Raw genomic sequence first — 27896 nt, forward strand, 5'->3', positions numbered from 1 at the left:
AACCTGCCATCTTTTTCACCTTTCAATCATGATAATTTGTGAAATATGTATAAGAAAATTTTACATATACTATCAGAGTATTAAATTTATTTTTACCTAATGCTTTGTATATACACACAGTCACACACACACCTATGCCTAACAGATCCAAAAGTCTGTCAGGGTGTTTATTTTACGATACAATAATGGCATTTGTCAACCTTCCTTGCACATGTTTATGTTCCTGCTGCCTTTTTAGGGAGCAAAGAAGATGCTGGCATTGGGGATAACAGGCCCCGAGGGCCATGAGCTGTGCCGCCCAGAAGCCGTGGAGGCAGAGGCCACACTGAGAGCTATCACCATTGCCAGCTCCGTGAACTGCCCTCTCTACATCGTGCACGTAATGAGCAAGTCTGCTGCAAAGGTGGTAGCAGACGCAAGGAGAGATGGTAATTCCTGAACTATCTAACTCTCACTGGTAACTCTGTATTAGCTAAAGAGTCAGGTAAAATACCTGCAACCTTTTGCTTATGAGAAAGTTGCACATGAATTTCCACAACTGTTCTTCCTCCCTTATCGTCTTTTCTGTTTTCTTTCATCCTTATGCATGTCCGTTGTTGTTCTCTTTTTTTGCTCACCTTCATGACTGCTTCTCTTCCTTCAGGTTATTTCTTCACTATCCTTAGACCTTCAAGACATTTCCTTCAGCCACTAGCATCCCATTTTCTAATATGATGGTCAAGTGCAAACTCTCCAGTTAACTCTAAAGAAGCTTCTCTGTCTGTCTCTTAGGCACCTCCACCATCCCTCCCAGTACCTGGATCAGGGCAGTGCAGGGCACAACAAATTTCTTTTGAATTGAATCGACTTGTCGCATAGCAACGTGGGTGTTGATGCGATTGAAGCAGTTATCCAAATCGTATTTTTATGACAATTATTTTAAGGTTTTTAAAACCAAAGTTATTTTTACTCCAATTACCTAATTGCCTCAGTTCCTTAGCTCAATTTAATATGTAAGTAATCATTGTAAAAGAAAGAGATAATGTCCTGTAAAAAAATTAAGACAGGAGTTTATTTCTTCACACATAACCTTGGGCAGCCGAGACTTGGTACGACATCTACAATCATCATGTTTCTTTCATCTTGTTCCATGGGAAAAATTTGTTTTTAATTAGAATTGGATAGAAAAATAATTTCACTCACTTGCCAGTACTGGTAAAGGAAGGATGAAAAACGAGGTGAATTTTATTCCATGACGTAGCCCCTCCTGGGATGTGCTAACTTTTAGGAGCCTGGATAATCAGAAGTAGTCTTACAAAAATCATTCTGGTTGTTTGTTTGTGTAAACTGAAACTGGATGAATTTTTATAATATGGATTATAAAAACTATGAAAATAGATTTGGCATGTCTATAATTGACACTAAAATAATTTTTTTCAAAATTGGTTCTTGTAACGTGAAGTTTCAATAAGGATTTTGTGCTAACCAAATGCATTTTTAAAATGCAATCCATCAATATTTTGTGTTAAGAGTAAACTCAGTTTCACACAGCAGCTAATAAGGTCTTACTACCAACCATTTCTGGTTGCTTTCCCCCGACATATAATGTAATTTCGGTATAAAAGAGCACAACACTTCAAAAAGAAAATCCTGAAAATTTAAAGTTATAGAATTACGTTTTGCCACCAGATGGCGCTGTTGCCAACGCTATGAAATTGGTTATTCTATCATTATGTGCTTTCTAAGTCATATACCATGTCCCATAGCCTGTCAGTCAGATCCATAATGTCAGAATATGATTTAAGAAACGGTAAATTCAGCAGAAATGGTCAACCTAAACCTACTAGCAAGCTACAATTTTGACAGTCTGTCAGGAAACAGTTTCTTGATCTTGGGTATTTAATTTGTACTGGGATAGAATTCCATTAGGAGCAGAGTAAAAGTCTAGGGAAAGTTTTAGAATGTAAATCATAGGCAGAAAACTTAAGTATGGATATTTTAATTTTATTTTAAATTATTTCTAAATTTTATTTTATGTTTTGAATATGTGAAACATTTACATGATACCAAAGTCAAAATCATATATTAAGAATGTATTCTCAGAGAAATCTTGCTTCCTTCTCTAGCTCCTTTATTCCACACCCCAGGAGTAATTACTTTTATTATTTTGTTTCTGGCCTATCTTTATAGTATTTCTCTTTACAAAAACGAATATGTGTATATATTCTTACTTCTTTCTTTCCTACATGAAAAGTAAAATACTATACATAGCGTCATCTATCTTGCTTTTTTTTTCTACTCAAAATTATGTCCTAAAGCTCAGCTCATATCAAGTATAGAGACTTTCCTCATTTTTTTTTTTTACAGGTGCAAAATATGCCACTGTATTTATTCAACTACTCCCTAATGATGGGTATTTGGGTTGTTTCTTATCTTCAGCTGTTATAAATAAAACCACAATGATGGCCTTATGTATATGCTGCTTCATATTTGTGGAAGATGTGTTAATTTTCTATTACTACTCTAACAAATTCCCACAAACTTAAAGCAACACAATTTTGTTATCTTATAGTTTTGGAGGTCAGAAGTCTGGTCTCAGTGGGCTGAAACCAAGGTATCAGCAGTGCTGTGTTCTTTCTGGAGGCTCTAAGAGGAGTCCCTTTCTTTGCCTTTTCTAGCTTCTAGAAACTACCCAAATTCCTTGGTTCAAGTCCCTTCCTCCATTTTCAAAGCCAGCAATGGTGGGTGGAGAACATTGCATTATTCTGACCTCCTTTTCTGCCTCTCTCTTCTACTTTAAGGACCCTTGGACTACCTTGAGTCCACTTCATTGATTCAGGATCACCTCTCTGTCTCAAGGTCCATAATTGAAGCACAACTGTGATGTCCCTTTTGCCATGTAGGGTAACAGTCACAAGTTATGGGGATTAGGACATAGATATGTCTGGGGTGCCATTATTTGGCCTACCACAAAGTTCTGTCCTCAAGGAAGAGTCCCAGAAGTGGGACTGTTGGTTCAAAGGGTAAATGCATATGCACTTTCGGGATGTTGTTCAATTTCTTTCCAAAGGGATTATAAATATGGAATATTTAAAATGTCACCCCAAATATTCTTGTTGAGTCAGACTCATTGTAATCGTATTTGTGAGAAGAGTCTAATGCACAGTTGTCAAAGAGGCAGCAGATATCTCAGAGTAAATTAGCAAGAAAGATTTCCCACCCCTGGCGTGTGACACCCCTCGTATGCCATCAAGGCATGTGATGAAACAGGAACCTGGAGGGAGCAGGCGAGGGTGGGACATAAACAACACCAAACCACCCACATGGTGACTGTACCACCCAACCCAAGGGCAGATTCCTGGGGAGTACAGAGTGACAAAACCACACTGACCTTGTACACAAGATTCATTTGCCCTGTCTGCACTCATTTATTACCTAGCATAATTTCTGAACATAAAAGAGCAATACAAATCGATTAATTGCTACCTTGTTTAAATAAGGAACAGATTTATAATATGAACATTTCCTACTGTAAATACATTTTCCAGGCCAACCTATCATCTAGGGCCTTGCCACTCGAAGTGTGGTCCCTGGGATGCAGCGTTAACATCCCCCGAGAGCTCGTTGGAAGTGCACAGCCTTGGACCCCATCCCAGATCCACTGAATCAGAATATGCTAGAACCCTAGGTGATTCATATGCATATTAAAGCTTCAGAAACACTGTTCCAACTGACACAAAAGATGTCCAATTATTAATTGTCTCTATTGTAGTTGCCTGGAAATACAAATGCTATTAAGTTTGATTGTATTGTTGAGTTGCCAGCTATACACCCAGCAGATAGTAAGAAGAGGGTGAATGATTTGAACAACCAACGTTGTTTGTTGAGTGCTTAATGTGTGCCTGGCACATATTTGAATAGCTTATCACATTTTGGGTTTTATTATATATTATCTCATCAATGTATTTTAATATAAATTATCATTTTTAATTGTCATAACAATGCTTCAAGCTAAATTTATCATTGTTTTGTGACTGATGAAATTGAGGCTTGGGAAAGTTCTGTAAATTAAGTCTAAGATCACTTTATTAGTAAGTGCTAAACCTGGAATTAAAGCTCAAATCTATCTGATCCCAAAGCCTAAACTTTTGGTTACTCCCCACTCTGTTCAAGAAGAAATTTTGGGAAGTTGGGAAGCATGAACATCAAGTTTATATTTAATTGGTTTTCTTTTGGGGCCTTATATTTAAATTTTTATTATCATTTTCTTATTTTTTATTATTATTAAAAGAAAAACACATGCTAGCGATGGAAATGGAAAGTGTCTCCCTCAGCTCAGTCCTGGAACAAGCGATTTTTAACCATATCTATCTTTAGTTTTTTGGTGGTTAACTCCAAAATTCTAAACCATAAATCTGTAAGTATTGACTTATAATTTTGATAGTATCACTTGACTCTGAAATATGAAAAATGAACAATTTTGCTCACATAAATCTTACCTCTTGAGTTTTGTTAGTAATAAGTGTCACTTCAAATAGTATTAATTAAATTTATGTGTTTTGGGCTATAATGTTTAGTTATATCTCTTCATTCTCTACCAGGTTGAAAAGGAATTTAGAGACCCTGCATTACCCTCTCTGTTCCTCCTGACTTCTATGAACTATATTATTATCTTTACATGGATGGCATTACAGTTGGCTCTAACTATTGTATAATTTGGTTCTCCATGCTTTGTCGATAGGTTAAGTCTAAAATTTAGAACTATTAGAACATAAGATTATTGAAATACTCTTCTCTGTGGTAACAATTAGTGAGAAGAGAATCTCAGAGAAATCTATACCACTAACTTGAAGTGCAAACTCAAGTTATTAAAATTTACTCTTGGAGAAGCAATTGCCAGTGTTAAGGTCAACTGGATTTCCTTTCTTGTCCTCCAATGAGATTTAAAGCATGCTTTATTTTGGTTTGCTACACATTTAGGCCATTATTGTCTTGTTAAGTTTTTTTCCCTTGGAATTTTCACAATTAGCTCTTTTTAAAATAGCTTCAGAAAAGAAACATATGATTTTGGCTTCTTCATCACAACTTCTATTGAGTGAAATCAGCTCGTCTTGCATAGATTCTTTACAGGAGAAGAATCTTCTGACTTTTATTTTTAATAGTTTTTTTTTCAAGCCTTCTGTAGAGATGTCACCCTAGGGTTTCCTTTCACAGCATCTTAGACTGGATATACTGTTTCTTGATTCCCATTTCTCCCCTTTTCTTGAATTACCTTGAAGATTCTCAGGTAATTTTTCTTTTTAAATTTTATTGGGGAATATTGGGGAACAGTGTGTTTCACAGGGCCCATCAGCTCCAAGTCGTTGTCCTTCAATCTAGTTGTGGAGGGCGCAGCTCAGCTCCAAGTCCAGTTGCCCTTTTCAATCTTTAGTTGCAGGGGGCGCAGCCCACCATCCCATGCAGGAATTGAACTGGCAACCTTATTGTTGAGAGCTCACGCTCTAACCAACTGAGCCATACAGCCGCCCCTCTCAGGTCATTTTTTAAGGAAGAGTGATGGAAGGTAAATTTTCTGATTCCTTGTCCTCAGGCTTGTTTGGCAACTTGAATGGGTATAGAATTCTAGGTTCAGAATTATTTTCTTCTGAATTGTAAGGGCACCACTTCATTCTCTTCTGGTGTCCAGTGTTACTGGTAAACAAGCAAATGCCAGTAAAATTCTTGTCCTCTTGTCACTAACTTTATTCACTATCTGGAAGATTTTTGTATTTCCTCTTTATCTTAGAAGTCAAGAAACTTTATTAAGACTATATTTAGCAATAAGCCTTTTAAAAATTCACCTTCGTGGGCAGAGGCCTGTTTCAATCTGAAGACTAATCTTTGATTCTGAAAATTTTTTCGTCTATTATTTCTTTCATATTAATTTTCTCTGTTCCCTCTCTTGGAACTCCCCCATCAGACTTTTTAAATAAATCCTTTATGTCCCTTAACTATGTTCACCTTAAAGAAAACAAACAACAACTTGAATTTTTGTTCTATATTTTAGGAAAGGATTTTGTTTACTTCTTCTGTCCTTCTAATAACTTTTTGTTTTGGTAATCATGTTTTTATTTGCAAGAAAACTTTCTTGTTTTCTGATAACTCTTTTTCCCCCCACAGTTGCTTCCTTTTCTATTGTTTGGTTCTAATGAATACATTATCTCCTTGATCTCTCTAAGACTACTAATGGAGATTAAAACAAAAAAAGAAAATTCTTTTATATTCTGGATTATCCCTGTTCTTTGCTGAGCCAATTTTTAACTTTTTTTTTTTTTTTTAACATCTTGACCCCTCTTTTTGTTTGCTTTTCCTTCAATATCCTGTGATCCCGGGCTATTCAGACTCAAGCCTGGACAGTTCAGGTGATTAGAATAGGAGCGGGTGTGGACTTCATCTGGGGCTGTACAGGTCTGTTTCTTGAGCAGGCCCAGCTCTAAATGAAAGCCCTAACCATGAGCTGTGTGACTGTGAGTAGGGCCTCGTCACTGGTGAACTTCAATTTCAGGTGTGGGGGCTTTGCTCTGTAGGATCAATACCACTTTAGGAAGATGTTTTTTCCTGGCAGAGTTCAGGGGTGGGCACTAACTGCCCCAACTCATCTGCTCCCCCTCACTTTAACTGCCCTTTGCTTCCCAGGACGTATGTTTTTCATGGCTCCCTCTACTACTTTGAGTTCAGGCTGTGGCTTCCTCTACCTACCTTTATAAGCTATTGCCATCTCATCTGCTTTCTGGCATCCTAAATTGTTTCAAAACCTCTGGTCAGCCAGGGTCCTCCTTCATTTTCAGCATAGCTATGGCTTTTGTACATTTTCAGCAGGGTTTTGTTGTGAACTGGAAAGGAAGAGAGGGCAATGCATGTTTAGTCTGCCAACTTTTATTCGAAGCTTGAGGTTTCCCTGTGTTCATATCTGGATATTTTGTTTTAGCATTCAGCACCTGTGATAAAAAGTGAAAGCAGGTTATAGGAAAAAGAATAAAGCTTTCACGTTCAAGCCATTGAAAACGGAGCTACCTTTGCAAAGAATTTCAATTTCATGTTTATTTTAAGTCTTAATGAACCTAGGTTGGGTAACTAGAACTAGGTTAGTTTCCATCCTTCTTTTGAGAAGCCACTTTTACAAAAATGAGGCAAGAGAATAAAAAGGCTGACCCTCGAGTGTTATCCTTTTCTTTCAGAAGCAGAATCTGCTCCTTTGCTCCATAGCCCACATGTAAGATTGGACAGATCAGCTGTAATTGTGTCACATGTAGTAGTTCCAGTCTGCCCACCCCGGAATTCTTTCATGCAACATAGTCTAGTCTTTGTCCAAATAGTATATGTGTCAATATATGCCATTGTCTTCAGTGACACTTTTTATTTTGGTTTGAGTGGTTTTGATCATACATGTCCCTTTTCTGCCACATATTGACATATGGAATTATTAATGGTCTTTTAAAAACATATTGTTCAGCTCTCTTCCCCACCTCCTCGTAGGACTTGCTCTTGTTCAGATGATTCACTATTTTTCTGGTGCTTTGCTTAGAATGATGGTGATTTCTGTCAGTAACTTACCTGATGCTCTACTTGGCATGTATCTGTTGTATTTGTTTCCTAATTATGACTGAAATTTTCAATGCTGTTTTTTTTCAGTTTCCAGTTTAGCTTATTTTAACTTGTCTGAATAAAATTCATCTCTATGTTGTTGTTTTTTTCCCCCCATGTTCCTGACTCTGGGATATAAATGTGACTTTCATTTGAACTTATTAATAAAATTTTTTCTTTATACTTTTTACTTAAAAAAGTTGTTGGACATCATATATATTGTAGACACCCTGTTCTAGGCGTTGGATTTGCAAAGATGATTAAGATAATTTTAGTTCTCAAGTAGCTGACAGTGATTTGGTTTGCTTTGGGTTTTGGTTTTCCGTATTGTGGAGAGCTTTATTTTCCAGGCTTATTGCTATAAAATACAAATCTTTCTTATGGAGAGATTTTAGATGCCCTGTTTTGCATGTTATTTAAAGTCTGCCCCCCACCCCCATACAGTCCTCTTGTGTTTAGGGAATAAGGGGGAGAAAGGTTCCCAGTGACCATTCTGTCCCCATGTAGTCACGTTGACCATGGCTTGTTAGTGCTGAATAACAGTAAACCAAATCTCATTTACACGAGTATGATGAGCTGATAATTGGTAATTGATGCTATTCCTAAGAAAGGATTAATTGTGGCTGAGTCAAGGTGGATTTGAATGTCAGGTTTTCTCTTTTTCTTTCTTGAACATGTACATCTGAACACCCACTTGTCTTTTACATTTAGAGCAAGATGATTTACCTTTTGTCCAATTATAAAGCAGTTGAAAATGGACCATTTGAAAACACTTTTCCTTTTAGAGTAGAATGGTGTAACCATAATGAAACTAACATTTGTGGAACTTACTAGTTTCCTGGGGCTGCTGTAACGAAGTACCACTGGCTGGGTGGCTTAAAATATAGAAATTTATTTTCTCACAATTCTGGAGTCTAGAAGTCTGAGATCAAAGTGTTGGCAGGGTTGGCTCTTTCTGAGGGCTGTGAAGAAAGGATGGGTTCTCTTTCCTTAGTTTGTGGATGACCGTCTTCTCCCTGCGTCTTTACATGGTCTTCCCTCTGCATTTGTCTATGTCCAAATTTCCTCTTCTTATAAGGACCCTCATCATATTGGTTTAAGACTCACACTAATGACCTTATTTTAGCATAATTACCTCTATAAAGGACCCTTTCTCCAAATACAGTCACATTCTGAAATACTAGGGGTTAGGAGTTTAACATTTGGATTTAGCAAGGGACACAATTCAGTCCAAATCATAAAGTGACTCCATGGTCCTGGGAAGATGCTAGGTACTTTTATATCCATTAATTTATTTGATCCTCACAAAATTGCCATACTAGACGGATTTTGTGATCCCATTTCACGGATGAGAAAAACTGAGACTGAGAGCAAGCACTCATTTTTCACAAGGTCACCAACTAAAAAGTAGCAAAATCAGTGTTTGAACCTAGACCTGTGTGATCTACTCTACAAATATTATGCTGCTTCTATATATTTTCCTTCTCAATTATTTACTTTCTTTGTAAATGCAATATTTTAAATCAAAACAGAACCCAGGAAAAATTATTTTTATAAATGTGTTTGGCTTTCTGTTTGGTAGTCAGTGCTTCCACTCCTGGACACCTATGTCAGCTTCTCTGCATCTCTCAACCTTTCCTAACAGATCTCAGGACTTGATTAAATTCTGCTCTCCAGTCCAGACAAGGTGTTAACATCCGCTCTGTCACTTTTATCTAATAAACGCGTTGTCTGGTCAGGAGGGAGTTTGAATTGTTTTGACATGTTTCATTATTTGGAAATCTTTAGACTCTCCCAGAGGGCAAAACTCTTTGAAGTGGGAGATTGCATCATAAGTGCAGAGTTTCTTTTGGTTTTGAGCCAAGGGATGGAGGAAGAAGGAGAGAACAGGTATGGGTAGACAGGATACAACATGACGTGAAACTTGCTGAGATGGGGGGAGGAGATTAATGATGAAGGTACTATCTTACAAGAGTCGTTGAAACCATCTGGTCTTAAATGTAATCAGGAGAGTACCAGACAAAGACAGATATAGCACTTTTCATTACCAATCTGCTAAGCGTAGTAAATGAAACCAGTAAGGGAAATTGGAAAATTGCTCAGCCATTTCCACAAATAGCTTGTGGTTGCCTTAAACATTTAAAAATACATGCTCTTTACCAAGAAATGAAAAATTATACTTTTCTTAGTCACATAGTGCACATGTGTGATATGCTAGCAGAATACTAGGATTCTAACTCTGATGTACCATTTTACTACCCCAGTGTCTTGGACATTTTAGTTAGTCTCATTGAGCATCAGTTTCATCTGTCAAACCAGCATGAGGGTTGCTATGAAGGTCAGATGAGATATATGACCTTCAAGCTACATTTGCAAACTATAGAGTGCTACGCATATAAGATAGCTATTTTTATTATTTATGTTTAGCCCAAATCTGACAGAACCCACAGTTATGATGAATTTTCCAGTTTGATTATCTAATTTGCGTATTATTCAGGCCCTTTGTTTTCTTTCCCCTTTTTACTCTTGCATGCTGTTTAGTCCTTTGAAAATGTCTTAGAACCATTATGAAATATGAGAAAGAGCAATTAGGAAGTTTTAGTCTTTCATTTTCTAACTTTTTTTTGATATTTACAGATGCTCAGTGGAGAGACAGTTGAAAATAGCCCAGTTAATGAAGAGCTTGTTTTGTATAGAAAAAAGTGGCTATCACATTTTAAAGAAGCCGAGCCCTCCCAAGGAAATTACCTGTTATCTAGTTTCGAAACAGTCCTGGTAGATGCTGACACTTTTAATTTTTCCTGAGGGCTGTTAAAATTGTAGAACTTTTGGAACAGGGTTCCATATCACCTTGATAGGCCAAATGATTGAATAGGACATGTGATAAAGATCTTTCCTGTGTGAAGAGTGCGGCAAAAAATCTTGAGTTGGCAACCTGTAAAGTGACTGCAGGCCAGTCTCCCGAGTTCGTCATTGTCCAAGCACGAGTAAGAGGTCTCTTGGAATAGGAAGGTCTCTTCGTTCCTGCAAATAAAATATCGCGTTTGTCCTGTTATCTCTCTAGCAAATAATACATTACTTCTTCATTCATTTTAAAAATGATTGCTTTTTGTTCCACACCAGAAGGAGATACTAATGGTATTTCCCGTTTTCTGGGTCTAAGACAATAAGAGACAGGAGGGGAGTGGGATTCACCTAGTGTGGGTGCATCAGGAAAGCGAAGGATTTTAGCAGTGGTTAAATCCCTGGAGAGTAACTTTTATTGACCACAATCTGATCCTTCGTTACTTAAGAAGCAAAGATTGTTATGCTTCAGGAAGCCTTGCTTTCATGGTTTTTTAAATTCCTAGACTAGCTTTTGAAATTCCTAGTGGCTAGTTTGGGGGAGAAATGATCTGTGGGATAATAGGGTGCTACCTTCCATTTTAGTATGACTCAGGCAGCTGGTGGTCATCCACTTTCACTCCTCCCTGAGGAAATCAGTTAATTTCAGTTATGTATCAAGATTTTAACTAAAATCTGCCATCTGATTAACCAGAGTGAACTAATTTGGTATGCCAACTCTCTTTGCTCTCTCCTTTATGACTGCTTGAATATGATCAGGTGGATGCCAGGGAATCTATTATTCTGACAAATGCTAATCAGAGACAGGATTCTGATTTTAAATTCAAATTCACTCCGCACTATTAACTTTCCTAACATTGCGTGTGCTTTTGATGGCCTCATTTGCATGATTTTTAAAATATGCATTTCTGGCTATAATTTTATCTGAGTGTTTTTTTTTCATTTAATGTGTTTTCAGAGGAAGTTTTTTTTTTTTAAGTATGTGAAAAGATTATCAATCTATTTGTGACAGATACGCTGCAGTTAAACTCCATGTGACTATATGATAATTGTCATCAGGGCAGTATAACATAGACGTTAGGGCCACTGGAGTCCAAATGCCTGGATTCAAATCCTACTTCCTCCACTCCACCTATATCGAATGCATGTAATGTAACTGTAGAGAAGTTTTAAATCCCGTAAGCTTTCTCCTTATCTTTAATGGAAATAATAGTAGCATTTCCCAGAGAGGGTTTTGAGACGATTCCATTAGAATAGCACATGTATCAGCCAGCTTTCGCTAGGTTACACTGCAGTAACAAATTCATCTAAAATAGTATTGGATTAAAACTACAGAGATTCGTTTCTCATTCATACTCATGTCCATCGTGGGTTGGCTCTGCCCCTGCTTCATATTCTCTTCATTTTGAGGCACCACTGAAGGAATAGTCTCTGCTGGTTTCATGACAGAGGGAAAATGCAGATGGCAAAACTTACTGTGGTTTTAATAACCTCTGCTTGGAAGTAGCATGTGTCACTTCCATTCATATTGGCCAAAGTAAGCCACAAGGCCAAGTCTAGTATCAGTGAGTGGGTACAATCATCAACCATAACATGCAGTGCACATTGATTCTAACATAGTAAATGCCCAATAAACAGTAGTTTTTCTTTTTAAATCCTGCTCACCAAAGATTGAGGATTCATATTATTCTTTGCCAAGACACAAAAGACTAATATTTATGTGTTTGTCAGATGATTCTTTTAAGAGCAAATCAAGGTGCTGAATGCTTCCTTTTAACTTTTCAGGGCAGGTGGTCTATGGAGAACCCATAGCGGCAAGTCTGGGCACAGATGGCACTCACTATTGGAATAAAGAATGGCACCATGCAGCCCACCATGTTATGGGTCCACCCTTGCGACCAGACCCTGCAACTCCTGACTACCTCATGAATCTATTGGCTAAGTAATCATTTTGCAGATGTTTGTGAAGTATTTTGCCAAAATAAGATGTTTTAAAAGTCTCAGGTTTGAGTGTAGGAGATCCTGTCTTACTGTCTGACCTTCCATTGACCTCCCAGTGTTCTGTTCTACTTGATCTGACAGGCTCTGGGGACTGTCCCTCATCTTGAGACCAAAAAGCAGTGACTTAATTACGTTATGATATAGTGTCAAAGTCTCTCCTGGACACAGAGAAATCAGATCATTTTAATTGGAATGTTACTCTCTTCTGATTTTCTCCTTGTCCTTTCTTATTGCCTAGAGCCAGGTCTCTTCATTATGCTTTATTTTTATCATTCAGAATATTCTTGAATTTTTTTTCTATGCTGATATAACCTGGGAACCAGGTGTGCCTGCTGTACAACTACAATAGGTTATAACTGAGGGCAGAACCACTGTAGGGGTGGAAAGGCAAAATCCTACCCTCGAGCAGGTTTCCCCATAAAAGTCCATCCAAACTATTTTCAAAGACGCTACTTTCTGGGATGTTATGATCGTTTTTCTTGAGAATTCCACCATTCATGGACATCCTGACACTCCCCATTCACAGATACTCAGGTACCAGTTAACAGAAAGATTTACACAGTAGACTATACAAGAGTTCACCTGCCCTTTCCTTTCAGGCTCCTTCTTCCTTCACACTTCTGCATCCCCAAGATTATGCACAACTCAAAGCAGGATTCCTTTCGCTGGTGACATCCTCATCCTCAGCCAATGTCACGTCTCTGCTCATCACAATGTTGCCATTTGGCCAGGGGCTGCCTTGGAGGACCTGCCTCTGTTCATGTGGCTCACCATGGTTCATCTTTGCGTAGCTCTCTACTCACAAGGAATTTTCACTTACGTTATTGCCAGTGATTCCGAAACAATTGTCACCACGCACATATCATTATACATTTCTAGATGAGAAACTGAGCATCAGACAAGCACCTCATCACAATGAAAGTGAGCCTGGAACCGATCATCATGCTTCTTGTAAGCGTATTCTCCAAAGGTGCTTTCTAGACTAGAGATGGGAGTGGGTGAAATATGTACTTGAAAAAGTTCCTCATTTTCCATTGCAGTTTTCTAACTTTCAGTTGAGACGGGGGTCAGGAGATTAGGAAAGGTTAAGGTAGTTTCCTCCTGACTCATTCTGTCTACTCACCCTCACTCCGCTGTGTTTTCCTTTTGCAGTGATGATCTAACCACCACAGGAACTGACCACTGCACTTTCACCACCTGCCAGAAAGCCCTCGGGAAGGACGATTTCACCAAGATTCCCAACGGGGTAAACGGTGTTGAGGACCGGATGTCAGTAATATGGGAAAAAGGCGTGGTGAGTTTCGCAAGATCCAGCCTGTTTTGCCTAACTCTTGGGCCCTCAGGAGCTGGCCCATTTTCGGAGCAGTGTGAAAAACCCTTCATAGAGAAGTTTTTCAATTATTTTTACTAGAGGGGAGACTGGGAATGTAACACTATTACCACCCGCCCACCCCCCAGGAGAATAATAATTTCCTTCTCTGCGTGGTTTAGTTCCAGGGATGTGTTACACTATCTTGCTGACATGAGGGGATGCATTTACATCGGGTGCCAACGTAGATTCTTGATGTCTTTGAAATGTGATAACCCTTCTACTTGATTTCTCAGGTTCTTGAGTCCCAGTTCCTTGTGTGTCACTGGTATAAATTCTTGGAATGATTGAGAATACATGAAGGATTGTTACTATCCATACCTCCTTTTCATAAAATCTTTGTAGATGTCCCTTTTTAAGAACGGTGGATGTCATATTTTAAAAACAGCCACATGAGGTCACATAAATAATAATTCAAAGTCTAGAAACAAGGTTTTTTAAATTCTCATGATTTAAAAATTTCTCCCTAAGAATGGAGAAGTATCAAACAGCTAAATGTTCATGTTAACCTGTCTAGCCAGTTGACATGTGTAGTTGTAAAGATCAGCAAGGGACACCTGTCTGGTTAGACCTGAGGTCCCCATTATCATGCCATTCTCACCCTCTCCTAGAAACCCTCCCTGAGATGACACATGTGGCGAGCCAGCCGCCACGAGTCGAACAGTACCTGAAAGGGGGAGTGGGAATGAAAAAAGAGACACACACACTCATGATGATGCGGCCGGTCTTCAGGGATGCTGAAGCGCCTGATTTAATCACCTTCACCAATATATACCCTATGGGTACGTGCAGTTTAACAATCACATGGGTGCATTACCTCACAGAAAATAAATTTTTAACTTTTACACAGAAACTACAGAATCATCACAAAGTTCCCCAGACATAATTATTATATGAAAGAGACTACCAAATGTCCTGATAGCCACCAGTTATCTGTGTCCGGGAAACCGGCCAGTCCCACCTCATTCCTCAGCAACTTGCAAACACTCTCAAGGTTCTTTGCAGAGATAATGCCTTAGGAGCCGAAACAAGTTAACTATATACTAGCCAGCTCACAAGATTCCTGAGAAACAAGAAATCATGGCTCCCCACAGACACATTAATCATGTCTCATTTCTCAGAATCCCCTACATGTACCATTCACTTCTAACTCTAATTATTTCCTAGATCTTGTTAATTTTATTTCCCAAATGCCTTCTTATTTCCACCTTCATGTCTATCACACTACTTTGAGGCCATTGAAGTTGTCTCCACAACTGGTGTCCATTCCTCCAATCTTAATTGCTATATTCTATTCTATACTCCACCACCAGAGTCACCTTTCAAAAATGAAAATCTTTTCATGCTACTTTATTCTCTAAACGTCTTTAATTTTCTCCATGACTTATGGGATGATATTTGAACAATTAATTTACATTTAACAATCTTCAAAACATCTCTATAGCTCTATTTTCTTTTCTTTTTTTTATTGGGGAAGGGGAACAGGACTTTATTGGGGAACAGTGTGTACTTCCAGGCCTTTTTTTTTCCAAGTCAAGTTGTCCTTTCAATCTTAGTTGTGGAGGGTGCCGTTCAGCTTCAAGTTGTTGTCCTTTCAGTCTTAGTTGTGGAGGGCGCAGCTCCGCTCCAGGTCCAGTTGCTGGTTGCTAGTTGCAGGGGGCACAGCCCACCATCCCCTGCGGGAGTCAAACCGGCAACGTTGTGGTGGAGAGGACGCACTCCAACCAACTGAGCCATCCGTGAGCTCAGCGCCAGCTCAGCTCAAGGTGCCATGTTCAATCTTAGTTGCAGGGGGCCAAGCTCACCATCCCTTGCGGGACTCAAGGAGTTGAACTGGCAACCTTGTGGTTGAGAGCCCACTGGCCCATGTGGGAATCGAACCTGCAGCCTTTGGAGTTAGGAGCATGGAGCTCCAACCGCCTGAGCCACCGGGATGAAAACCGGCCCTCTATAGCCCTATTTTCTACTAATCATTCTCTTCACCTCCTTTTCCTTTACCCTAACCCTAAGCATCCCAGATTAGTTCTCCTCTCTTTCTCTTTTCTTAGATTTCATGATAACAGTCCAACCTGTCTCTTTGAACTTGTTTTATTACAATGAGTATCCTCATTACAGCAGATTTTCATAATTTATTACAGTTCCCAAGTATATAAATAGCTTTAAAGTGATTGAATATTTCTTAATAACATACAAGAAATGATTTTATTTTCTGAAACATTAAGATGGTTTATTTACGAGAATATCACTTTCAGGGCATAGTCCTTAATTGTTTTGAGACAGGGACTGTTTGATAATGAAACAAAACTTAAGGATGTTTTTATCATATAAATATATAGAGAGATAAACTCTCAATGTTAAAAAAACAATTTTAGTGAGATAACATTTTTCCAATGTCTGTCCATTTAAAAATGTCTAGCAATAGACTGTCCGTTATCGTTGGTTCATGTAAAGTTTAATTGCACAATATTGAACCTCTTGAGCTAATTCTTTATTTTTCTAAAATTGGTGTCATCTGATTCAAAGACCTATCTTACCTTAACTCTATAGTATTCCATCTAATGTCTACATGACCACTCATAAATCTCGGGCCTGCGATAAATAAGCCAGATCATAAATGTAGTAGATGGTGGTAGTAAGCTTTAAACAAGAAATGAAAATACCATTGCTAATATTTAGTTGTTATCTGTGTGGTTCTGGGAAGGATTAATGGGGTGCTTTTTTAAGTTGATGTATTTTTGAAAAGTTACCTTCAGGCTTCTATATGTTACCCTGCCATCCCCATCATTATCGTTACAATTGTTTGAGTATCCACAATGTTTTCAGCCCCACAGCATACGAAGTTAGATACTATTCTATTTGGTTCTAAGAGAGTCAAGTTTTGTACTTTTATTGATAAGAGATTTTTTAAATGTTTGATCATTAAAACAAATGCTTTTTTCCCCTGAATTGTTTTATAGCATAGTGGTAAAATGGACGAAAACCGATTTGTGGCAGTGACCAGCACAAATGCAGCGAAAATCTTCAATCTCTATCCAAGAAAAGGAAGAATAGCTGTAGGATCAGATGCTGACATTGTGATTTGGGACCCAAAAGCCACAAGGTAAATTTAAATTCTTGCATTCCTTGGCTTCACAATGGAGAAAAAGCACTGACTTGCAAAGAAATTATTCATAGGTCTTAATTAGCCATTTCTTATTAGGTGATTTATTTAGCCATACTCAGGTATTTTGAGCCTATGCACAGATAAAAGTTTTGATGTACAAATATTCTTTTGTTTTTCTTGGCTTAGACGATGCAAAAATCGTGTTGCTTACCATTCCCTAGAAATGGATATGTGTATAAAACCAATATGAATTTACCACTTCAGTGCTTCTCAAATGCCTCAATTCACATGAAGGAAAGGTACAGAGCAATGAAGAAAATAAAAGGCTTAGTTTGAAAAAGGTTGAATTGAAAACTCGAAATAATTACAGCCCTTTTAAAGCTTTCAGATAGAAAAATTCCAGCACAAAAGATGTCACTTTTTGTTAGCCAAATTTTCCAGTCAAGTTCATCTTGAGTCTGTCATTCCCAGCAGACTCCAGCTTTTTGTTTCCAATTTCTATAATTCTATGTTAATATTGCAAGCCTGGCAAATTCCAACTCAGGAAAGCATTCAATAGAAGCTGAAGCTCTGTTAATTTCTCCTTACAGGATGTTAGCACAGACAACACCTGTATCCTGATTTGTGTTTTTCATAAATTTTGCAGTTGTAATGGAGAAAATTCCAAATATTTTAACATACTGTGTGTGTGTGTGTGTGTGTGTGTGTGTGTGTGTGTGTGTGTGTATGCTTGCATTTGTAAACAGGCATATGATAAGAACTTCTACCTTCATTGTATAGGCACCTTTTCAAAGTCTATTAGGTTTGTCATTATAGTAAGCAAGTCTATAGTTTCTTGGGGGCGATATTGTCACAAATACCCAGTTTCAATTTAAGAGAGTGCTCCTGGACTACCTTCTGCAGATAAAAGACCACTCAAGAAGCACTTGGCTACCATAGCTATGAGCTTAAAAACAAACCCCAAATATTCTCTTAGAAATACTTCCCTTTTTGAACTTGACCCTCTCCATTCACCTTTGGGCACTAGTCCTAACTCAGAGACCAGTTCACACAGCTGGCAGTCCTTTGCCATTGCAAGTAGCCTTTAGTGAACATGTATCACCTTGTTGCTGGTTTAGGATCCATGCAGTGCAGGAAATGGTGGTCTGTACCTCTTATTTACATAAGTGTCCTAAGATACCAATAAGGCATAACCCGAGGACTTTGTTATTATATGAACAAGAAACCATTGCCCACTTAGGAACTAAAAATCTGGTTGTCAAATTTTCTAGTCCCCTCTCCCTGCACAAGAAAGGAAGACAAGTTCAGCCAAATGCAGGCGGCTTCTCTACAAGGCGAGAAAAATTGTCCTTGGGAAGACAATGGGAAAAATTGCTTTGATTTGGATTGGGCTGTGGATGACCTGAGCATGCTGTGTTTAGAGAGCTCCTGATATTTTAAATGTTATTCTACCAGGACTCTTGTACACTGCAGGGGCCTGCCCAAGGTCATTTCTGCTGCAATTCAAACAATTTAGGCTTCCCCAAGTACTGGACCAGATTGGTCTTTTCAAATATAATAACTTGTGGCTTAAGCAGATCGTGAGACTTAATCAGAAAACCTGGTACATTTCAAAAGGGAGAAAACGATCGCGTGGAGGAAAGGTTTGTGGAAAATGGTGTTTTCAAAGCAGCTCTCAGTGGTTTTAAAAATGCTTTGGTATCCAGAATGTGATTTACAAGGTAAGACACCTTACAGCAATGAGAAAACTAGCACAGCAGCATCTGGGGCAGGTTTGATAGGACAACCCTTATCCAGTGGCTTTGATTTTGCAAACTTGTACTCTTTTCATGAGATTCAGGATCATGCTATCTCCTGATATCAAAGCAGAGCCCTTGACGTCATACTTGATTGTTCGTGGTCCATTTTTTCTCCCAATTAAGTAGACCAGTAACCAAAAGCTTTATTTGGAAGGCAGGTATGCTCACCGCCATACCACCAATGCCACACTCCAAAAGCTGTTTTTGGATTTGATTCTCTTCTTTATTATTCCTTTTCAAAGATAAGGCAGAAATGAAACCCTATTGAGTGATGTGATTATCCAGTCTAATTCTTAATGCGGTAAGCCATAGCAGGCCATTCCCTGTGGTTCCTCTTTTTAACCCTACTCATGGGTATCCCAGCCTTAAGGTCTCCTCGGCTGTTTTCATTTCTGAAGATGACACCGGCTCAGGTGGAAAGCATTGTCTTCCTTAGACAACTGGACAAAGAGAAATGACCTGAACCTAAGGTTATGCATAACTCACTTACTTTATTTACCAGGTATAATTGTTGCTTGGAGGATATTTATAGACTGTGATGGTGCTTCTTTGAGTCATGTTTTTCGACTATGTAAATTTAGGCTGCTTTCTCACTAGTGTTAGCTACTGATTTCTGTAACATTGTTTTGCCCTTCCTTTCATACTCAGTTGTTTCTGAATAGCAAGCACGGAATGATCCAAATGTTTTATTTTGTGTTTTCTTTTAACATCTATATATTACCTCCTTAATTTCCCTCATTTCTAATCTAAGAATAACTAATTTAAGGTCAAACTAAAAAGCTTCTGTGCTTTTAAGTTTATTTCTATCTCTTTCTATCACCAGTTCTTTAATATTGTTATATACCAGCTGTCCTCACTGTGTAACACTGATGATAACAGAAAACTAAATATTTACATTTTCATATATGTGTCTTTTGGGGTAGAGATACATGTTGGCATTTAATTATTAACACTAAGCCTTCTTCATCTATGTCTGCTTGTTCTGTACAACCAGAATGTGCAGAATGAAAACCAGCACAGCCCGAGAGCCTGCTGTGTAGGTTCTGGTCCCAGTTCCACCGGTGCCGAGTTGGGGGACTCACGCAGGTCACTTAAGGTCTCTAAATATCAACTCTCTTACATGTAAAATGAGATGATTATTAATAATAATTGTTATGCCAAACTCGTAAGATTTTTTTTTTAGAATCACATGAGATAATATATGTGCAAATGCTTTGTAAACTAAGAAAGTGTTACACAAAGACAAGATATGTATTATTATAGTTATTTTCTATTTATCTAGTTTGGCTGGTGTCTCTGCAGTACGTTTTCATTTGTAAGTGTTCTCAGCTGTTTTGCTTGTGGTGGCCAGGGAGGCAGCTGAACCATAGGCTCTATTTCTCTGACCCTCAGATTCTTTTAAAAAACTAGGAACTTTTTTTTTTTGTGAAAAATAAAGAAACATTATTCTTATTTGGCAGGATACATTGAAATGATGTAGCCCCTTTGGATGTCTTTGACTTATTCTGTATCTTGCTTCTCCAACCCTTTAATTTAAGAATTTTCTCTGAGCCACCATGAGAATTTTTCCACTATCATTATTCACATTTTTCAGTGTGAAAATTGCAGGATGTAGGAAACAGGAGAGAAGGCATGGTTGAAGAGGACCCTTCATAGAATAATGAATCTGAAAGAATATTTGAACAAGGACAAAATGCATTTATCAGTTCATATTAAAAGAGGAAATTTTGTGGAAACTGTATGCTGGTTCCTTTTCTAGTTCATTCATAGCATCAGCTTTCTCTATTCTTGGTTGTTATGAGAAAGTTGCTCATTTGGGCTGGCTATTCCTGACCAAAATTTATGCTGCTGACCTCAACTAGGACCTTTCTGATGTGAAACAATATTTTTAGCCTTCTCTGACTGTACACACAGCATCCATAGCTCCCCATTGCCTTAGACACCACCACCCCACCGCCGTCGTAGCCCTTTCCTCTCACCTTGCATGTTGAGTTCTATTGTCTGCTACACACCCACTTACAATACTGTACCAATCTTTACTCACTGTCTTTCTCTTCCATTAACATTTTAAAAGTCTAATCCTATTTTTTAAAGAAATAAATGTTTTATTTCAGAATTGTTTTATATTTACAGAAAAGTTGCAAAGATGGTACAGAGTTCCATATACCCCAAGCTCAGCTTCATTATTATTATCTTGCATTACTATGGTACGTTTGTTACAATTAATGAGCCAATGTTGGTATGTTATTATTTACTAGAGTCTATACTTTATTGAGATTTCTTCAGTTTTTACCTAATATTCTTTTTCCACTCCAGGATCCCACCCAGGTTGCGACATTACATTTAGTCATCATGTTTCCTTTGGGGCTTATGGTCTGTGACAGTTTCTCTGACTTTCTTTGTTTTTGATGACCTTGACAGTTTTGAAGAGTGTTGGTCAGGCATTTTGTAGAAAGACCCTTTATTGTGATTTTTCTGAGTTTTTCCCCTCGTTATTAGCCTGGGGTTGTGGGTTTTAGGAGGAACACTACAGAGGTAAAGAACTGGTTTTATCACATTCTTTCAAGGGTACACACTATCAACGTGACTTATCACTGTTGATGTTGACCTTGATCAGCTGGCCGAGGTAGAGTTTGTCAGTTTTCTCCACTGTAGTGTTACTCATTTCTTCCCCTTTTCATACTATTGTATAATACTTGTTAGAAGGTAGTCATTATGCAAAGCCCACAGTTAAAGAGTAGGGAATTATGCTCTAGTTTTATGTTTTAATTAATTCTGTATCTTTAGGGCCTCGCCTAGTTCAGCCCAGAGTGGAAGCACAATAGATGTTGAATGAGTGAATGAGAAGGATACAGCCTTCCTCCTTCCATGCTGAAGGATACAGCATGGAAGATTGATGAGATAAAGAAATGACATAGACTCTATTATGTACTTGAAAGTTGCTAAGAGAGTAGATCTTAAATGGTCTCATCACAAAAAAAGAAATAGTAATTATGTGACATAATAAAAGTGTTAGCTAGCTATGGTGGCAATTATTTTGCAATATATAAATGCATCCGATCAATGCGTTGTACACCTTAAACTCACACACTATGTCACTTATACCTCAGTAAAACTGGAGAAAAATAAATGGCATAAAGGAAAATTGGAAAAGTTTTATTCAGCAACAATTACTGGCCCTGAGACTCAAGACTAAACATGGAGGCGTGATAAACTGAGGCACGGAAGGAAGGATCTGGGAGGAAGCAGTGAAGGCCAGCGATTACATGAGAGAGAACAGGTTCAGGCTATGGAAGGGAGTGAGACGGTGAGGAGGTGGTGGGCTGCCTTTCTCCAGTTTTAATTTTGTTTATTACGATTTTGAATGGAGTTCATCTAGTGGAGAAGCATTGTTTAATCAAATGAATAAATGGATATATCAATAGGGATCTTTTTTTCTTGCAAGATATTCCCTTTTATTTTACCTACCTGATTTTAATATTAGCTGAAGGTTGGTAATGTGATGAATTTCCGTCTGACCACACCGTTAGAAGTTGGTCAAAATTTTCCTTCGAAATTTCCTGCAAAGTTTTAGCAAAAACAATTGCCCAGATGACTGGTAGTATCTCAGAGAGCAACACGCATTTCACCCAAGATCCTGAAGAGGGCGCCCACAGCCCACACTGAGCTCAGGGCCCCAACCAGGCCGTTTGGGCTGCTGGTTATGCAAGAAAAAGCCAGCCTCTGGAGAATGGATGCATTTGCTAATGATTTTTGGCTTTGTGATACATAGATGTTTTCATTTTGAAAAATTCTCATTACTTATTAATGGCATGTAGAAATAAGTATGCTTGCGACACAGTCTGTAGCCTTAAAAATGGACTGCATTGAAGTTACTGGGGGAGATGGGGGAAGGGTAAAGAAAAGCCGTGTATCCCCGATCTTTTCCTTTTAAACCTACACAAAGATGGATGATCCCAGGGTGAGAAATCTGACATGTGGTGATGGATGGTGAGAGAGAATTGGGAGTGGAAGTCTATCTATTGAGAAGGTTTGGACACCCTGATGAAAGATAACCTAAGACGTTACTAGCCTGTGAAAAGTTCCTGCAAAAATCAACTGCAATAGCTCTTACGTGTCATTGCAAAATAAAAAGAAACCGCATTTGGTGCATATGGAGCATTCACCTTTTTCAGAAGTACAAAGAGTCTGCTGCTGTATTCAGCTGGACGGCTCATTGAGCCAGTGTCTACTGCTTGTGACTGAGGCATGTGGCCTAATGCTTCACTACTTGGGTCAGAGCCTCAAATTTAAGGACACATTCCCTATCTATATGTGTGGCCCATTACAGCAGAATATCTTAGTGTGTATGTAGAGTCAAAGGTAAGAAATCAAGAGTATGATTTTCATGGGGTTTCAGGACAATCTTGTCGTGTCATGTGGGCAAGACAGAGGCTGGTCACATAGGCCAACTTGTTAAAAATCTTGTTAGACAGGATGGCATGTAAGTTTCTTGCAAGCTCATAGCAGCAGCAGTAACTCATGTTCTGGCACTTTAAGAGTATCCTATGAGCTTCAGTTCTTCAGGATTCATTAAATAGCACTTAGTTACTATGGCAACTGTCCCTTTTCAGTATTTATGAGCTCCAGGATATCTCCCAGAATCTCAAGCACACAAACACACAGCGAACACGTTGTGTGCACTGGAACATTTAATGAAGACTTCTAGCGAGACTCTTCTGCAGTGCGGGCACATTTTACTCACAGTTATTTTCGTTTCTTTTTTTAAGCTCAATTATCTCAGGCTTTGACTTTGAAGGCACCATTCTTGAGGGCATTGTGCCATCTTTCCTGCTTAATTTCCTTCCCTTTCTCATTGAAGATAGAGATAAATGAATTTAACTTTATATTCCATGAAGCGTAATGACTTGCAGCTTATGGAAAAAGTGCCCCTCTGGATTCTAGAGGGAGCCTTGTGTGTGAGAGAAAGCAGGGGAGAAATGACTATTTCATCGTTGGGTCCTGGGGATTGTGGGGTGTGGGGAAAAGGAAATAAAGAGGGAGGTGCCCTTTGGCAAATAGTGATGATTATGGCTCATTATTATACCTATATTATCAGTGACTATTTTACAGAAGCTACGAGGTATTTTCCCTTGAAGTTGCGCATTGTGTTATTTGCCTAATTTGTACACTGTAAGCTTCGTCCTCCTCAGAACAAGCATATGCACACATGCATGCTAGCACACACTCACACACTTGCACATAAACCTAGCAATTGGGTTTCTGCTTGTAAATGTTTGGGTTTCTGCTTGGGTTTCTGCTTGTAAATGTTGATCAGCCTGAAGCCTTCTTTCAATGCCTGTTTCTAGGAGTGTTTAACTAATTCCTTCCTTAGTCCCCAGACCCACTCATCATAGTGCACACTGTGTGGTAGGAGATGGTGGGAGACCAGGCCTTGTACCAGGTGCCTAGGTGCAATGAAGATGATTTATACCATGATTTGTATCTGTGTTGTCTCACACACACTCATGGAGATAGCATGACACCAGCTTGAGGTTGTCTAGGTTTTGATTTTGCACAGCTACGGGGGTACCTTTCACATAGTAGTCACCATAGATTTATAAAGTAATTATGACAATTTTCTGACACATAATGGCAAAGTAACTTTCGCTGATCCACTCAAAATCTGGGGGCAGGAGCAGAATCATAGTGTAAAGAGATAGGCTTTGAGGTTAAATTCCTATCCTGCCACTTGCTAACTGGATCTTACCTTGGGAATGTTTTTCCATTTTTCTGAATTTCAGTTTCTTTACTTGTAGACAAGGGAAGATGATGATATTGATTTCATAGCGTTGTGAATGTTTAAAATAGTGTACATAAAATGCTTGGTATAATAAAAGAAAAAACAAACAAAATAAAAGGTTTGGTTCATAGCTAATGTTCAATAATGCTTGGCACACAGTAGGTGCTCAGTTGGTAATAGTAGGTGGTAGTGCAAGTAAGTGGTCAATTTATCAAATAAATGGGAGCTGTTATTAGCTATATTGGTGATTCAAAAGTCCTTGCTGTAATGAATTAATTCATATATGGCCATAAGTTGCTAGAATTATATTTCACATAAATTCTTCATCTCTTGTGTTCTTTCACTCTTTAATTTTCACCAAGAATGACCAAAATTAAGAAACTTGGATGAATTTTTTTTTGTATGAGATAACCTGATTAAATCAGAACTCTTACATGCCCCCGGAGCTGACTCCTTTGAAAAATTATTTGCAGTGAAACTATTCCAACAAACGACCTAAGATTGCTTTTTGTAGCCTTTAGAAGACATTTACTTAAAAAAAGTTTTGGACTATATGTGAAAAAAAGCTTGCTTTGCTGATTACATATGGGTAAAATGTTAACCACTATTTATTCCAGGTTGTTTATTGAAACATATTCTTGTGCAACGGAAGCTTTTAAGTGAACTAGAAATGATTTCCAGAGACTTCGCTACTAATAGCTGTAAAATATTTTTCAGATTATAAAAGGGAAGCAGCTTAGGAACAGATCACAGTAACCCATTCTATCATTGATCATTTGGCTTTGCCAAAGTAAGCACAGTTTATTTTAAGCATTAAGATTTGGGCAAAAAGTAAGCACCAAGGGGAGGTGGTTGTCGCATGGGCTTTTCTCACTAAGGACCTGCTATATATATTTCCCTACTTGACATATATATTTTTCTGTCTTTGGCATTTGCTTGTCTTAGTTACAGCTGTAACCCTCGGTTCCAAAACAGTGCCAGGTACGTATGGGAACGCAATAATTATTTGTTGAGTGAATAAACCAGATACTAATAGTTTGGGGCCAGTGAACAAAAGTATGATTTAAAATTTTCGTCTGAGCTTTGTTTATCTGCTCCTGCAACGTGTTCAAGATCCAGGTTTTACATTTTTTTCCCTTTGAATTAAAAAAAAAGAATTCTTGGCACTTCTGCCTTCTTTTTCGCCAAAGCAGTACCTGACAAAATGCATTCCAGAGTCAGTGGCCAGTAGCATTGCCAGACCTGGCCTGTGATTGTGGCTTAAACCAGATTGGATCATTTTGTGGGTCAAATAATTCTGTTTATTGGTCTCAGACTTACTCCTAATTCTGGCCAGTTACCTTTTTTGTTAATTAATTAATTAATTTTTATTAGTTTCAGGTGTACAAAACAATGTAATAGTTAGACATTTCACCCCTCACAAAGTGATAACCTCCCAATCTACTACCCTCTGACATTGTATATAGCGGTTACAATTCCATTGACTCTAATACCTATGCTGTACTCCACATCCCATGACTACATATATATATATATATATATATATATATATATATATATACATATATATATATAATTATAGTTGACATTCAATATTATTCAGCTTGACCTTCAGGTGTACAGTGCAGTGGTCAGGCATCTACACCGTCCATGAAGTGGTCTCCCTGATAAGACAAGTGTCCATTGGATACCCTACAAAATCTACATGGGAGGGAGATGAGAGATGAGGGAGAAGGTGAGGGGATTAGAAAGCACAAATTGGTAGCCACAATATTGCCATGGGGATATGGAAGACAGTTTGGGGAATATAATCAATAATGTTGTAAAGATTTTGTAGGGTGCTCAGACTGGCCAGTTATCTTAAAGACACGGGCCATTGGTTGTGGAGGAAATAGGAGACAGAGTGAAATGAATCAAAGGAACTTCAATATCAGTACATGAAAAGAATCCTAGGGTCCTTATGTTCTTACAGCACAGCAAAGAGCCATAGCTTCCCACAAAGGCTTTTGGAGGCAGCCTCAGTGAAAATACGCCCTTCCCTTTGGAAGAAGATCATAATGGAAGTCTACTTGTAAGCAGTGAGTAATTGAGGAAAGGGCAATCTTGCTTAATGGCCTGGACAAAATACCAAAAAACTTCATTTAAGCTGATTTTTTTTTAAGAGTAGAGGTTCTCAAAATATGGTATTTGGACTACCAACATCAGCAGCCCCTGCCAATTTATTAGAAACACAAATTCTCAGGCACCGCTCCAGACCTATAGCCTAAGAAACCCTTAGGATGGAGCCCAGCGATGGGGGTTTTAACAGGCTCTCCAGGGGATTCTGATGCACGCTCAAGTTTGAGAACCTCTGGTCTAGAAAAGACTTTGGGACTCATCAAGTCCAGTTAACTCCCCAAGCAGAGTTCTCTTTAGCCTTGCTTGACTACTACCACTTTTAGGGAACTTACTACCATACCAAACCTTTCAGTCCTTTCTGGGATGGCTGTGATTGTTAGGATGTTCTTACCTTGTTGCATTAAAAATTACCTCTTTCCAGCTCCTAACATGTCGGGCCTCTGGAGCTGTGGAGAATATATCTGCACTCTCATATGTCAGTCATTTCTTTCATTCATTCACTCACTCAAATATTTGAACAAAGTTATTGGCCCCCAATGAGCCGTTCCATCACCAGATAAGCATTCTCAGGTTCTCCAACAAATTTGGGTCCAGGATTAGCAGAATCCCAATATTCTGACCACTCTCTGTTCAGCCTTCTCATGACACACACTTGTCCATATCCTATGAACAGGTGCGTCTCAGAACCAGGTACGATTTTGCCTGTAATACCACCGGAGCAGGAATAGGTGAGGCTGATTAGTTTTATAAGTAAATGTAGAATTTTTCATTTCCTTTATTACAGTTTCCTAGGATTCACCTTATGAACTTGCCTTTTAACCTTGAATTTATAAGTTAAAAAAACAAACAGTGAAATGTGGGCAATTGCATGAGGTTCTAAAATCACATTTGTTCATTCAATAATTTAAACACTTATATTGGGTATTCTTCTCTGATGTTTATGTTACTATGACTAGGATTATAGAAAATGGTTACATTTTGACATCACAACTTGTAAATCCACTTGGGTAGAAAATAATTTACAATATCCATAATTTACAAAAGATGAAATATTTAATATAAACCAAAGTACTCTCATGCATTTCTGCATCTTTCTCTTTCTACTGTATGTAGATGGATTCCCAAACTATATATATATATGCATATACATATACATATACATATACATATACGTATACGTATACATATACATATATGTATATGTACACATATATGTATATGTACACATATATGTATATTCACATATATAAAATTTTATGTATTTTTAGCTTTATATGA

General features: G+C 38.2%; 1 protein-coding gene across 12 annotated transcripts in view; it reads left to right on the forward strand.

The window, feature by feature from the left end:
• DPYS (dihydropyrimidinase) overlaps positions 1-27896 on the forward strand; it is a 98570-nt gene that overhangs the window by 19507 nt on the left and 51167 nt on the right. For all 12 annotated transcript variants that reach the window (XM_081070211.1, XM_081070217.1, XM_081070213.1 and 9 more), the window contains 4 exons: positions 239-428; positions 12232-12388; positions 13600-13741; positions 16774-16916. In XM_081070211.1, coding sequence (XP_080926337.1) covers positions 239-428; positions 12232-12388; positions 13600-13741; positions 16774-16916 — 632 coding nt within the window. The remainder of the gene's footprint in view (positions 1-238; positions 429-12231; positions 12389-13599; positions 13742-16773; positions 16917-27896) is intronic.

Source organism: Rhinolophus hipposideros (genome assembly GCF_964194185.1).
Source record: "Rhinolophus hipposideros genome assembly, chromosome: 13".
NCBI lineage: Eukaryota > Metazoa > Chordata > Mammalia > Chiroptera > Rhinolophidae > Rhinolophus > Rhinolophus hipposideros.